At 39.3% G+C, this 15,003-nt stretch overlaps 1 protein-coding gene across 13 annotated transcripts in view; it reads right to left on the bottom strand.

The window, feature by feature from the left end:
* The window catches only part of dock7 (dedicator of cytokinesis 7), a 170,611-nt gene that overhangs the window by 38,141 nt on the left and 117,467 nt on the right, over positions 1–15,003 (bottom strand). For 9 of the 13 annotated variants that reach the window (XM_043699461.1, XM_043699462.1, XM_043699463.1 and 6 more), the window contains 5 exons: positions 8,149–8,245; positions 7,264–7,398; positions 4,268–4,420; positions 4,007–4,165; positions 2,941–3,041 (listed from right to left, as the gene is read on the bottom strand). In XM_043699461.1, coding sequence (XP_043555396.1) covers positions 2,941–3,041; positions 4,007–4,165; positions 4,268–4,420; positions 7,264–7,398; positions 8,149–8,245 — 645 coding nt within the window. Of the gene's footprint in view, positions 1–2,940; positions 3,042–4,006; positions 4,166–4,267; positions 4,421–7,263; positions 7,399–8,148; positions 8,264–15,003 lie in introns of all 13 variants that reach the window. The other 4 variants (XM_043699469.1, XM_043699470.1, XM_043699459.1 and 1 more) reach the window with 1 other exon arrangement.

The raw sequence follows: 15,003 nt of genomic DNA, 5'->3' as shown, positions 1-15,003 counted from the left end.
TCCTGGGCCTCCTTCACCGCTGCTCCCTCACCATTCGACGCCTGGAGGAAGAACATCTCATCTTCCGCATCGGAACACTTCAACCCCAGGGCATCAATGTGGACTTCACCAGTTTCCTCATTTCCCATTCCCCCTCACCCCAGCTCCAAACTTCCAGCTCAGCACTGTCCCCATAACTTGTCCTACCTGCCTATCTTCCTTTCACCTGCCTATCCATTCCACTCTCCTTTCTGACCTATCACCTTCAACCCGTGCTTTTCCAGCACCACTCTAATCCAGGATCTGGTTTCCAGCATCTGCAGTCATTGTTTTTACCATCTCAAAATGCCTCAACAGTACTATCCACTCTTTGGTATTACATTTCACTTTGCTGCCTAGGCAGCCAGAAATGGCACACGGTTCAATTATGAACAGCATTACAATCTGGTTCATACCTCAATCTACGGACATGAGTATAGGGTTTGGGAGGTCATGTTGCTGCTGTACAGGACGTTGGTTAGGCCAGTTTTGGAATATTGCACGCAATCCTGGTCTCCTTCCTATCAGAAGGATGTTGTGAAACTTGAAAGAGTTCAGAAAAGATTTACAAGGATGTTGCAGGTTTGGAGGATTTGAGCTTTATAGGGAGAGGCTGAACAGGCTGGGACTGTTTTTCCTGGAGCGTCCCAGGCTGAGGGGTGACCTTATAGAGGTTTACAAAATCATGACGGGAATAGAAAGGATAAAAAGACAAAGTCTTTTCCTTTGGGTGGGGGAGTCCAGCACTAGAGGGCATAGTTTAAGGTGAGAGGGGAAAGTTATAAAAGGGATTTAAAGGGCAACTTTTTTGCGCAGAGGATGGTGTGTGAATGGAATGAGCTGCCAGAGGAAGTGGAGGAGGCTGGTACAATTACTGCATTTAAAAGTGATTTGGAGATCCTGGTGTTGGACTGGGGTGTACAAAGTTAAAAATCACACAACACCAGGTTATAGTCCAACAGGTTTAATTGGAAGCACACTAGCTTTTGGAGCGACGCTCCTTCATCAGGTAGTAGAGGACTACCACCTGATAAAGGAGCGCCGCTCCGAAAGCTAGTGTGCTTCCATTAAACCTGAAGCATTTAAAAGGCATGTGGATAGGTATATGAATAGGAAGGGTTTGGAGGGATATGGGCCAAGTGCTAGCAAATGGGACTAGATTAGGTTGGGATATCTGGTGGGCATGGACGAGTTGGACCGAAGGGTCTCTTTCTGTGCTGTACTTCTCTAAGATTCTATGTGTAATTTCGATCAGGTCCTCTTTCGTATCAAGCAATACTGGCTAATTTTCTTGTTACCTCTTCTGCTAAGGGCTACAGAAACCAATTATAGCATTACAATGCCTGCCCTTTCTGAGATCAGAGCAAGCACTGCAGCCCTTCTAGCTGCTGACTGAATTGCACATCAGATAGTGCATTCTATAATGCTGCACCAGGACTCTCCACGCTGGTGGTTAGATTAAATTGTTTTACCTATTAGTGAAATCAGCCAAATGAGGCTGGAGTGCTTTTTATTTCAGGTCTCCAAACAATGGCAGTACTTGGTTTTTATCCTACAGCACTTGCTACCCAAAGAATTTCTTTTTAATTTTAAAATTGATGAATACTTAGTTTTATCTATTTCTATAGTTCTAATCAGATATGTTGTATGAATTTTTTATTGGTTATATAACACTATTATCCATTGCACCGCACACAAGCCAGCTTAAATTGCAAGAGAATGATAGTAAGTATAACTCTGATATTCCCTGGGTTGGAGGCGAAGCTCAGCTGCTACACTTGCCCACGAGTCAATGTATGGCAGGTTTTAGATTTATCATGTGAAGAGTTATATTATGGTAAGGTGAAGTACATCCTGCAGAAAAAATGCATTATTTCTCTAAACAACATTGGTGATACACTAGTACTTTAACCAAATGACCTTCCTTGATATGGCTCACAGAATTTATAACTCTAATGCTATATGTTTTTCAAGGTTCAAATGGAAATTTCCTACAGACCCTGTTGGGTTTCACTAAAATTCTTGTTTCAACAAAATTAATACATTGTAGAACCACTAGTTTGGAGATTAATTTATTTTGCTCTGCTGAGTTGCCAATCACAGATATACTGTGGTTGGAGATACAGAATCTAGGCTGGCATTTTTCTATCAAGTTGAAAAGGAAGGGACTGCCAAGCACACTCTGGACACTAGCTTCACAGTTGGAAAGCAAGTAAGAGGCATTTCTGCTGCTTTTGAACAGCTGAAGGCTTAGCTAGATTAGGAGCAGAGAAAGAAAAAAGGCTTATGAAAGGATTGGACATTCTGGCAACAGGAAACATGTTTCCGCTGATGGGTGAGTGCTGAACCAGAGGACACAGCTTAAAAATACGGGGTAGACCATTTAGGACAGAGATGAGGAGAAACGTCTTCACCCAGAGAGTGGTGGCTGTGTGGAATGTTCTGCCCCAGAGGGCAGTGGAGGCCCAGTCTCTGGATTCATTTAAGAAAGGGTTGGATAGAGCTCTCAAAGATAGCGGAATCAAGGGTTATGGAGATAAGGCAGGAAGAGGATACTGATTAGGAATGATCAGCCATGATCATATTGAATGGCGGTGCAGGCTCGAAGGGCTGAATGGCCTACTCCTGCACCTATTGTCTATTGCTTGGTATTGTTCCAGATTCTTATGCAATGATCCCACTAAAGTGCTCATTTGACTATCGAGGAGGCAGAATGATGCTCTATAGATCACAATTAAATTGCCAAATGACACTCATGGCCCATGTTTACACTTGGTTACTTGAACAAGATACCGGAAACAAACACTGAATTGCATTTGTATGAATTGGATCTTTGAGTAAAGCAGTGACAAGTGGTATGAATTTGGAAGAAAGATAGAAATGACCATGTCCATTTGAGAGGTGAATATCTTCAAGGTATACCTGTACATCAGATCAATGAGCATCTCTGGATCTTCTTGGTGTTCTTTCATTTTCACGGTGTCTGACAGGATCATATGGAGATTGAATACTAGATCCTGGACCTACAGCAAGGTAATAATGAACTCCATTACAATCAACAAATCCATCCGAATTCTAAACACACCCAAACGGAGAACCATTTTTGGAAATTATTGAAATACAATCCAACCAGGATAAAGAAAACAAACAAAAAAAAAATGGCAATTTCAACCAAACCTCTGTCAATTCAGAAACTGACTCAAAGATTTGTTTTCTTTGGTAATAATATTGTGCATGGTAATATGAAAAGAAACTTTAAGAGACTTTAAATCATTTGATGAAGTGGATACATCTTAATTTCAATGTGAGAAACATGACAAATATCTGACTTAATTAAGGGAACACTGTACTAATGAAGATCAGACTTATTCTCTACAATAGCTGATATTCTACAACAACTTCTAAGTGAACCAATTACAAACTGCTTTATGATCAGGTGGATAGAGTGTGATTAATTTTTCTTCACCTTTCTAAGATATTTCTGTTTCTCAGTGGTTCCCCGAAGTGCAAATTCCTGACACTATGAATCTGATATAGTAAAAACTTACATGGGTTGGTGGATAATTTATACAGCAAAAGGGAAACAATTTTAGACTCAAATAAGGAAACCTTTATTGAATTATGAAGTAAGGCCATTAAAACCAACTAAGTATAACCACATATCAAAATAGAAAATGCTGGAAATACCAGTGGGTCTGAAAGCATCTGTGGAAAGAGAAGAGGAATTAATGATTTTGATTGGTTACCTTTCAGCATTAGGAGCAGAAAGTTCTCCAATTGTCATGGTCAATGTTTATTCTTTCACCCAACATCATTAAAAACCTGGTCACATATCTCATTTCTATATGTGGGATCTTGCTCTGTGCAAATTGGCTAGCACATTTCCCTACATCACAAAAATGACTCTGTTACAAAAAGTGCTTTAATTTGCCAGAAAGCATTTTGTGATAACCTAAGCTTGGGATAGACACTCTGTAGACTTACATACCTGGTCAGGAAAGGTAGTTTCTCTCAGTTCCAAGTCTTCTTCAGCATATGTCAAAATTGTCTTTAAAGATCGCCTAAGGAATTCTTCATTAAAGTTCTGGGATGTACCAACCAGTGAGGAAAGTGACATAGTTACTTGCATCTTCACTCTTGCAAAATTCTGTAAGCAATACATTTTTTTTAAAAATGGTATAGTTTATAAACATAAAGTATAAGAAATGCATTATTCTTTGAGGGAAAATGTGGTTCAAACATTGCTTACATTGCCAATCTCAAAATTTTGTCTCATTAGGAGATAGAGTGAGGCACTTGCATGTGCTCGGATTGTGCCAATACTGCTGCTGCAGTGTCGTAAAAGCCTTAGGCACAGATCAGCACACAGTTCAGTTTCTTCTTCAAAAAGGAGTTCAGGAAACTGTAACAACAGGAAAAAAAATTAACCATTTTTGAACTGGTTTTGATCTCCCCTACCCTCTGGAAAATACCCTTGCTATTCACCTTATCTATGCCCTCATGATTTTATAAACTTCTATAAGGTCACCCCTCAATCTCCCGAGTATGATTTTACCTTTAAAGAAGTTTCTTGACGAGGTACTAAATTGTAAAAGAAAGGGTACAAGCACATTTTAAACATTGATGCAGTCGTACAAGTTTTTAAAACTTAACAAGGATGATTCACTGTATGGACCAACAAGCCAATGCCAAGTAGCTGTAGTGACCAAATCTAATCTATTGCTATTAATGATCTCTTAAAATCCTAAATTCGAGAGGGTAACAGATTTCCTCAACCCGAAAGAAGGAAAAAAGGGGAAATCCACTTTTGAACTCCCCATTTTAAATGATCCCTCTCTAACACGTATTTATAAAATAAATTCACAGGATGTGGACATCACCAGCTGTGCCACCATCTACTGCTCATCACTAATTAACACTGAGAAGGTGATGGTGAGCTGCTTCCTTGAAATGCTGCAGTCCATATGGTACAGGGATAACCACAGTGCTGTGAGGGAAAGACTTTCAGAATCCTGACCCAGCAACAGTGAAGGAATGACAATATACTTACAGATCAATTAGAATGAAAATATCAGTAAAGCAAGAAGGAAGAGCGAGAAGAAATCTTTGAGTTAACAGAAGAGATTACACATTGATTATGAGATATATTGAAATGAGGTGGACATATGGAACATAACACACTTATCCTATTCCTAAGAATTTCTACATTCACAATTATTGAAATGTACCCAAGCATTGAATAAACAAACACAACAATTTGACCATTAATTTGCCAAAATTAGAATAGCTACTTTAAGCACAGGCATATCCTAAAATGTGTTAAATGCCTTTGCCAGGACGAACAAGTTACCTTGACCACACATTGACTGTCAATCACAAAACAATGGATGGAATCTTTCTATCCCAAAAAGCTGAGGAGAACGTGGTATGAGGGAACATAATCAGACAGGTTGGGATCGGGGAGGACCTACCTTACCTTCCCACTATCACCACAGGAATAAAGTTCTAGGTGGGAAAGTCTTCTCACACCGTCACCAACTGAGACCTTTAAATGATTAATTGAAGAAAACTTAAAGGCCTCTTTATACAATCATCTGCCTTCCTTACATTCAAATAATATGTGAGCCTGCCAGATTGGGGTGAGGAGTCTCAATTTGTCTCAATCTGAGGATGATAGGAGGTACAGATAGGGGCTGGGGGTCAGCCAATGAAAACCAAATTTTGCCTTGCTTTGTACACCCCCAACTGCCCTCTATTCTCAAGCCACAGCCAACAAAGAGGCGTATCAGCTATTCCTGGGTTTCTACATTGCTATGCTAGCAGCAGTTGTGGCCGCTGATGTGGTATTGCTGCAGCTCCCAGCGGCTGCCAACCTCTCATCGGTCAGCAGCTTCATGCAAGGCAGGACATCGCTGTCCTAGGAAGAGATCCTAATTAAAGCCCAGCGGGTGACCATTTAAGTGCCTGATAGGCTTTCATGTTGGGGTGGAATTTTGACTTGTTTTGTTCCCATCTCCACCAATGCTTTTACATTTCATTTAAATATTGCAGTTGTACTATATAATATGAACTGTTGGCATTTCATCAGAACTGCTCCTGATGATGGTTTGGGTTTCCAATTTCAAGACTGCTGAGCAAATGGATACCACTGGACCTGAGATCCAGTGCTACAACCTCACTGTCCCATGTTCTCAAATAAGAGAATGCAGGGTAATGACTTTGTCTTATCTCAGCTTCAGTAGATTTAATGAGAAAATTTCAAAGAACACAACCTCTTAAAATGATTAATGATTTTTCTACATTCCTGCAAGGAATGGCACTTCTTATCTGTATGTAACCAGAATGGAATGTGTTTTTTAGCCTTGCTCTGCTGTTCACATGAATGTTTATATCTGGAAAAGAGTATATCAGCTGGAAAAGTCTCCAGTTCGGTGAGTCTGCTCCGGGGTTACGTTTAACCGCCGAGCGTGGGTTGTTGGCAACCGCTCTACGAGAACTGACGGCTCCCAGTTTTGGTAACATGTAGAGTGAGTATAAGCCAGACCCGTTCTGGCGACCCTGCGGGGAATAAAATGCCCATATTCTAGCAGACTCGCCTCTTGGTCGTTTGTTCTGTGTCAGACTACTCTCCTACGAACCTGACCTTGAGAATTTTTTTTAAAACAGGAAGAGATCCTAATTAAAGCCCAGCGGGTGACTATTTAAGTGCCTGATAGGCTTTCATGTTGGGGTGGAATTTTGACTTGTTTTGTTCCCATCTCCACCAATGCTTTTACATTTCATTTAAATATTGCAGTTGTACTATATAATATGAACTGTTGGCATTTCATCAGAACTGCTCCTGATGATGGTTTGGGTTTCCAATTTCAAGACTGCTGAGCAAATGGATACCACTGGACCTGAGATCCAGTGCTACAACCTCACTGTCCCATGTTCTCAAATAAGAGAATGCAGGGTAATGACTTTGTCTTATCTCAGCTTCAGTAGATTTAATGAGAAAATTTCAAAGAACACAACCTCTTAAAATGATTAATGATTTTTCTACATTCCTGCAAGGAATGGCACAATGCCCACTCAGTAATAGCGTGGACTAGTGCAACTAAAACAAGTTCAACATGAATTGCAAACAAAAATAAATTTATTCCCTTAATTTAATTTGCTGCAGTGTGCTTGAGTAGAATGCGGTTTGGTCTGTGATCTTCAACAAAAAATTCTAACAATTACCTATAATACCATAACACCTACCTTAGATACCAAGGCTCTCTGGGTGGCAAAACAATGTTGTAGGTAAAGTGCACTCTGATTACATGCCATAGTGTGTAGAAGAACCTTCAAGACCCCTCCCAGCACACTCTCTTTGGATTCTGTCACGGAAACAGTCTAAACATGTAGATGGTAAAGATTAAAAATAAATAATTATTATGTATTTAACAAGATTCAAATAGAATCTTTTTTACAGTATCAACACTCAGGTAATCCTACTGTTACAATTTTGTAAACTTAAATTCTTTTTTAAAATAGTGTACTCATTAATAAAAGGATCCTAATGCAGGCAATCAGGATACATCATGAATGCTTAGATGTGAACTATCACATTAGTTAGGTATAGAGATGTCCCAACACAAGCCCAATTACCATTCCAGGAAAGGGACAGTACTGAATGATGCAGATCTCTTTACTCTACCCAGACTTCCAAAGCTCAAAGTTCATCCTCTTTAACACCAGAATGTAACCCATTTATCAGAAGCCATTTGTGGTGCATCAAAGAGATTTCCATTTTTCGCCCAGTACGAGGGACATTTAAGACTCTGTGTTTATGCAAGTTAAGAAATAGGTTGTAATTGTCCTAATTCCATTTCACACAGGACTCTTACGACTGACAAAGATAAACTTTCATAAATTTTATAAACTTTATAAATCTGGGCTGAATTTGAACATGCACAATACTGCCCTTAGCATTATGTCAACCTAATTACATGAAACCTAAGTCAGTGAGTTAATTTACAGGATCAGGTGAATGAAAAGATGTCAAAAATCAAATATGATAGCGTACTGAGAGTGGAAAACTTCTAAGTTCCCACAGGTACCTCACCATCACAGTCTTTTGGCAGCTATTTATTGATCTCTTACCTGAACAATTATTTCCAAAGTGTCCAAAATAATAAGGTTTGCCTCGGTTGCAAGGTTACCATCAATCAGTGCCTCATGTTCCAACTCAGCCCTTGATCTGTCACATATAAATATCCTGTCAGAAAAGGTTCAGATTCTTGCTTTAGATGTTTAAATGTTATAATCTTTTTTAACATTTATGGTTAAGAATGCAGACTAAGTCAATCTATATATTTACTTTATATTTTGTGTGTTAGAAATTAGTCTTTGAAACCAATTTCATTCTGTTTTGTTTTCTATTTCCTTTACTATACTCTTACTGGCTTACTCTAGTTCTATGGAATAATGCAGGATAAACTCCAACGCCTCAGGAAATGTGTGAACCTAGACAGTGAGAGTGGAAAAGCTATTCCATGAGGGCAGAAGCTAAGACAGGCATATTCTTGATTATTTTGTTTCACAGAACATACTAGGAAACAACTTAAAACAAGAACAATGATTAATGTTCCTTTCTTAATTTATGATTTGATGTTTAAAAATAGGTTCCAAGTACTTTTTTGATTGCATTTAGTTGATTAACTCCAGGTTTAAACAGGGGAGGTCACTGATATATATAGCTCAGATTAGAGTGCACTTATACACAGCCATCAGAAGAAGTGAAAAGTATGTATTTTAATTTGCACAGTTAATGACACATCCAGCACAACATCATTGGGAGAACAAAAAGAGAAATATAATCTGGAGACAAGGAAGAAAATTACTTTTTCTACAGTAGATGGAGCTCCATTTCTGAAACAGTCAATGCATACAATTTTTCATGAAGCAAACTACATAAAGTTTACAACTGAACATCATCTCTGTTTTTTTGATAAATATATTGTTCAATATTCAGTTTCTGAAAAATATATTTCTATTATCTTTTTATTAACTACCAGGATAATGATTGTCCCAAAGCACAAGGATGGTAGCTTCAATGTTTTGACTTGATTACATGGTTCCTTTTAGATTCAGCGCAAATTGGGCTTTATTGTGGATTCAATTTAAAGACAATATTTCAATAGAATTTACTTATTGTTTCCTTGAGAAAAAAATTAAAAAAATTCAAATCACATGACTGTGCCTTTATTCTGAACCCACACCACACCTGTACTTATCCTACATTTTGCATTTGGAAAAGCCATGTTTCCAATGCAATGATAAAAGTACCTACTAAATCACCTCATCCCTTTCCAGTTTTTCTAAATTGTGAAACTCTATATTGAGGACAAGTTCATGCTCAAAAAAGATGGTTTAAAAAAAGCCAAATAAAATTCAGCCAATTAGCATTAAAAGGCAATAATTTCAGATTTTGAACAGTGGAATATAGTAGATGGGAAAGATGGGAGGATATAAAACAATTGAGTGTTCTGGAAAGAACAAAGTGGAGAAGAAGTCTAGGATAAATTAATTTTAATAGAAAAAGGAATGACATAAAGTAATGCACTTTCATTCCTGAAAAGTTCAGAGAAGTAATTACTGCAATAAAATAGAAAGATAAGATGTTGGTCTGATTCTGATTCTAAAGTAACCTGTTCAACTTGAACAGGTCCCAGCTCCGCCAGAAATGGTCCCAATGCCTTAGGAATCTAAAGCACTTGCTTCTGCACCATCTCTCCAGCCACAAATTCATCTGCTTTATCCTTCCATTTCTATACTCACTACAGTGTGGCACCTGGAATAAAATGAAGCTTAATACCTTTAAAGACCTACTTTTCAATACCTTACTTTACTCTCTACAGTCAGTTTGCAGGAGCTTTCTTCCTTTGTAACTGATCCCAACAAAGATCACAACCTCTGGCTGTTCACCCTTCCTCTTCAGAATGCCCTGCAGCCATTCAGCAACGTCTTTGCCCTTGGCAGGCAACATGCCATCCTGGAGTCATAGCTATTGCTACAGAAACACCTCACTAATGAATCTCCTATCACCTCTATCTTTTTACTTTCTTGCACTCCAACTGAGTGGCTGAACCAGCCACAGTGCCATGGCCTTGGCTCTGATAGCCTCCACATAGGAAATCTCATTCTCACTGTTTTCCAAGGCCAAAACACGATTTGTGGGTGAGATGCACTTGGGGGATGCCCCCCTTACTTGCCTGGTCCCCTTCTTTTGCCCATTCATTTTTGTCCTGCAGCTACTTAAGCTGCAGGGGAACCACATTCTGAAATTAGTTATCCATGAACCTCTCAGCCCCATGAATGCACTGTAGTTTGGGTTCAAAGTTTGGGTTGCTCCAGCCAGAGACACCTTTTGCATACCCAGTCATCCAGACAGATGGGAGTGTCAAAGACTTTCCAAACAATGCAGATGAGCAAATCATTGGCATGAGCTCCCCAGACATAACTTAACTAAATATTATATGCATCCCAGCTTTAATTTTACTCTTATTCCTACTTGAGTATACACTTGAAAAATTCTTATTTTGTTTATGTCAATAAGCCCTTAATTCTATCAAGTGAAGAAATTTAGATTTGAATTTCAAAAATTTTAATTATCTATGCGAAGTTTTAAGCTGAACTTACTGTCTTAACCTATATTAGTAATATCCACAAGAGTAAGGCACAAGAGATAAGATAGAAATTCTGACAAATTATTACTGGCCCTCCTGTGACCTCATTCATTGATTTTTTTGAAGTTGCTGCACTGCCTGTTTACTTCTGGGATCTCTAAACTCTCACCCATTCTTTCAACCTCACTCATGCTCTGGCTTCCAAATCCCACACATGTCTGTCACCAGTCTGACTGCTTGTAGGACCACTCTGCTCTTGTTTCTCCATTTAACCTCACTACCACTGCTACCAAGACCTAGATAGATCCACCACTGGTCTGTTTGGATTTTGTGGGCATCTAAACAACCATGTGGAAAAGTGCCTCGGTTTTATACTGTTGGTAAAAAACAACACAAACCCAACTTAGTTAATTGCCACTCCATACGTCAACTCTCTATCATCAGCAGAGTGACGGAAGGAGGCATCAACAGTGCTACCAAGCAGCACTTGCAAAAGAATTACTGGCTCAGTTTATATTTCACCTTGGCCATGCAGTGCAACTCCGGTCCAAACATGAACAAAAGAGCTAACGTCAAAAGAGAGGTGAGAATGATTGCATTTGAGATCAGACAGCATTTGATCCATATGATCAAATGTAAAATCAAGAAGCCCCAATGAAACTGAAGCAAATGGGAAAGGGAAAAATTCTCTGCTGTTTGGAGTAACAGTTAGCATAAAAGCAGAATGTTGTAGTTTGTGGAGGTCAATCATCATAATCTCCGCAGGGATTCATCAGGATAGTGTCCTAGGCCCGAGAAACTTTAATGCTTCATCAATGACCTTCTATCCCTCGTATGGTCAGAAATGTGGATATTCGCTGATAGTTGCACAATGTTCATTGCTTTTCCCAACTCCTCAGACACTGAAGGAGTTCATGTCCATTCACAGCACGACCTGGACAACATTGATGTTTGGACTGAAAAGTGGCAAATAACATTCATGCTACATCAACACCAGGCAACGACCACTTCCAACAAGAAAGAATGCATCCCTTTACATTCAATGGTATTACCATCAATGAAACTCCACTATCAATATCCTGGGGGGGTTATCATTGGCCAGAAACTGCAATCAGCCAACTACATAAATACCATTGCAGCAAAAGCAGTTCAGGGTATTCCCCAGCAAGTAATTCACTTCCTAACTGCCCAAAGCCTGACCACGATCTACAAGGCACAAGTCAAGAGTGTGATGAAATACTCCCCACTTGTCTGGATAGGTGAAGCTCCAACAAGACTCAAGAAACTCAACATAATTCAGTACAAAGCAGCCTGCATGATTGGCACCTGACCTAACATTTTCAACATTCTTTTCCTCTATCACAACACAGAGTGGCAGCTGTGTGAACCATATACAAGGTGTTCTGCAGTAACTCACCAAAGCATCTCTGAAAGCAGCACCTCTCAAACTGGTGATCTCTACCACCTAGAAGGACAAGGGCAGCAGGTGAACAGGGAAACCACCAGCTGCAAGTACCCCTCCAAGCCACATACCACCTTGACTAGAATTTTATCATCATTCCTTCAATTTTGCTGAGTCAAACTCCTGGAGCTCCCTTCCTAACAGCACTATTGGTGTCCCTACCACCCTAAGGGCTGCAACGTTTCAAGAGGGCAGCTCAACACTGCATTCTTCAGGGCAATTACGGGTTGGCAATAATCAATGGTCTTGTCCATGCCCATATCCACAAATTTAGAAAACCAAAATACTGTACTTTTAGTGATATCACCAATGGGTAACATATAGATGTAAAAATGAAAGGACCAAAGATAGGTGTTGGCGACACCAAGGATATACAGTGTAGAAATAAAACATGAAGACATTAGATGTGATTATAGGTAAGAAAGGAAAAATGTGAGAACAGTCTCACCAAGGTGGATGAAACCTTACACTGTACAAGTATACAAGATAAATGTCAGAATTTCCGTGGATGTTTGGACCTCAAAGAGAATCAAGGGTTGTTTAGTTGATGCAAAAGAGGAAAAACCAAGCTTTTGGAGGTTCCTTGTGCAATGGTGAGACTTCGACTGGAGACATAAGAGAAACAGAGAATCCAACACAGGTCAACAGATACGGAGTGACAGCTAATATCTGAATTCATGTTTGAAGGTGCCAAGGTGGGAGGTTAGCAATATCACATTCAAAGATTAAGATGCAACAACTGGAACTGTAAAACTATTCCTTCACTGCTGCAGCAGCAAAACCCTGGAAGGTGCTTCCCAGCAGCACTGTGGGTGTACTTGCAGAAGACAGACCACAGCAGTTCACCACCACCTTCTCAAGACGAATGACGTACAACAAATGCTGACCTTGCCAGTGATATCCACATTCTGTGAAACAACTAAAATTGGCAAAGCACTAAAATAAATGTAAGTCTAGCTGAAAATATAAAAAGATCTCCAGGGATGGTGTGAAGTAGTGTCCACTTAAGTTTCTCAGCAGAAATGAGCAGCTTCCCCATAGTTTTTGCACCTAAATGCAGCAACATTGCGGATATGTAAAATAACCTAGGATGATGCTTTTTAATGTATTGTTACTGTTTAGATTCTAAAGTGCATCTAAATGAGTTTTTGGATTTTGTTCTTTGAAATTTCTTTTTAATCAGGGTCAGGTTGTAATTTGGAACAATAAGCTGGAGATGGATTTTCCAAGAAATCATGTGCCTTTAGCTGAATAACTGTAAAGGCAAACTGGTCAGATAATTGCTGTTTTTCTTGTGACTTGAGGTTTTATGACCTGAAGAGAACTCCAGGGGTCAGATACAGTTGGCAGTTCAGAAGAAATGTCTCACCACAGCGGAAGGGCTGTTTAGATTTGTCAATCTTCAGCTCAGCAATAGTCTTAAGCTGTTTTATCAGTCCAAGAAGACAAGGCTAAAAAAAGGCTTTACTTGGTTTTCCTTAGAATTCACTGAGAAAAATCAGACATTATAGCCTATATCTGTTTGTCACAGTGAGAGACAACATGAAGTGAATCACATCTAATAAATGTGCTGAAAGTTGTCAAAAAGAAACACAACCTCATCAGTTAATTAAGAAATTTTAAAGTGAAGAATGAGAGCGATGCTTCATTAGCATTGAGTATCTGTAAAGGATATTACTTGGAAAATAATTTGATTGAATCCTTTTGCTGTTTATGATAAATTCTTTCCAATTTATCACTGTACTGAACTTTGTTTTCTTTGCTTGTGTATAATAAACTTATGTTCTTTGTTAAAATACATTTACAGCCTACTGTGAGTATGTTCAGTGACTGATTACCATAGTAATTGAATTGCAAAATTAAAACTTGTGGTCTAACAAGTTAGCTTTCCTCTGGAATCCCAATCAGCTGGGATCATAACAACGCTGGCAAAATAAGATAATGGCTCAAGCAACAGGAGATGATAATTAATCTGGAATGTTGTCCTGTTCGCATATACTTAAGGACTGAAACAGATGACTACCTTGAACAACAAAACCTACAGACAAATCAATGGAACACCCATGGGATCTCCGATATCAGGGTTCTTAGCAGAGGCAGTAATGCAGATACTTGAGCAAACAGCTCTGCCAACCATCCAACCCAACTCTGGGTCCGCTACGTGGATGACACCTTTGTCATCACTAAACAAAACAAGTTAAAGGAAACCTTCAAGACCATCAATAATACCCTAACTGAGATAAAATTCACTAAAGAGGAAAACAACAACAAACTGCCATTTCTAGATGTCACAGTAGAGCGAACAGCCAATGGGAAACTTCAAACCAGAGTCCACAGAAAAACAACACATACAGACCAAATATTGAACTACAGAAGCAAACAGCCCAACACCCACAAACGAAGCTGCAGCAGAAGATTATTTCAACGAGCCTACACACACTGCTGCACAGAGGAACTACGCAGAGCAGAGGAAAATCACCTATATCGTGTATTCAAAAAGGATGGGTACCCAATGAACACAATCCGCCAATTTCTCATTAACAAACCCAAACAAACAAACAAAACACATCCGGAAACTCTAGCCACTCTTCCCTACATCAAAGACATCTCGGAAATGACTGCCAGACTACTCAGACTCCTGGGCATCATGCTAGCCCACAAACCCACCAACACACTAAAACAGCAGCTAATGAACTTGAAAAACCCTGTACAGACAATGAGCAAAACTAACGTCATTTACAAAATACCGTGCAAGGACTGTAACAAACACTACATTGGACAAACAGGCAGAAACCTAGCCACCAGGATACATGAACACCAACTAGCCACAAAAAGACATGACCCTCTCTCACTAGTATCCTCACATAC

The sequence above is a fragment of the Chiloscyllium plagiosum genome, chromosome 11, assembly GCF_004010195.1.
Source record: "Chiloscyllium plagiosum isolate BGI_BamShark_2017 chromosome 11, ASM401019v2, whole genome shotgun sequence".
NCBI classification, from domain to species: domain Eukaryota; kingdom Metazoa; phylum Chordata; class Chondrichthyes; order Orectolobiformes; family Hemiscylliidae; genus Chiloscyllium; species Chiloscyllium plagiosum.
This window is presented reverse-complemented; position numbering and strand designations above follow the sequence as displayed.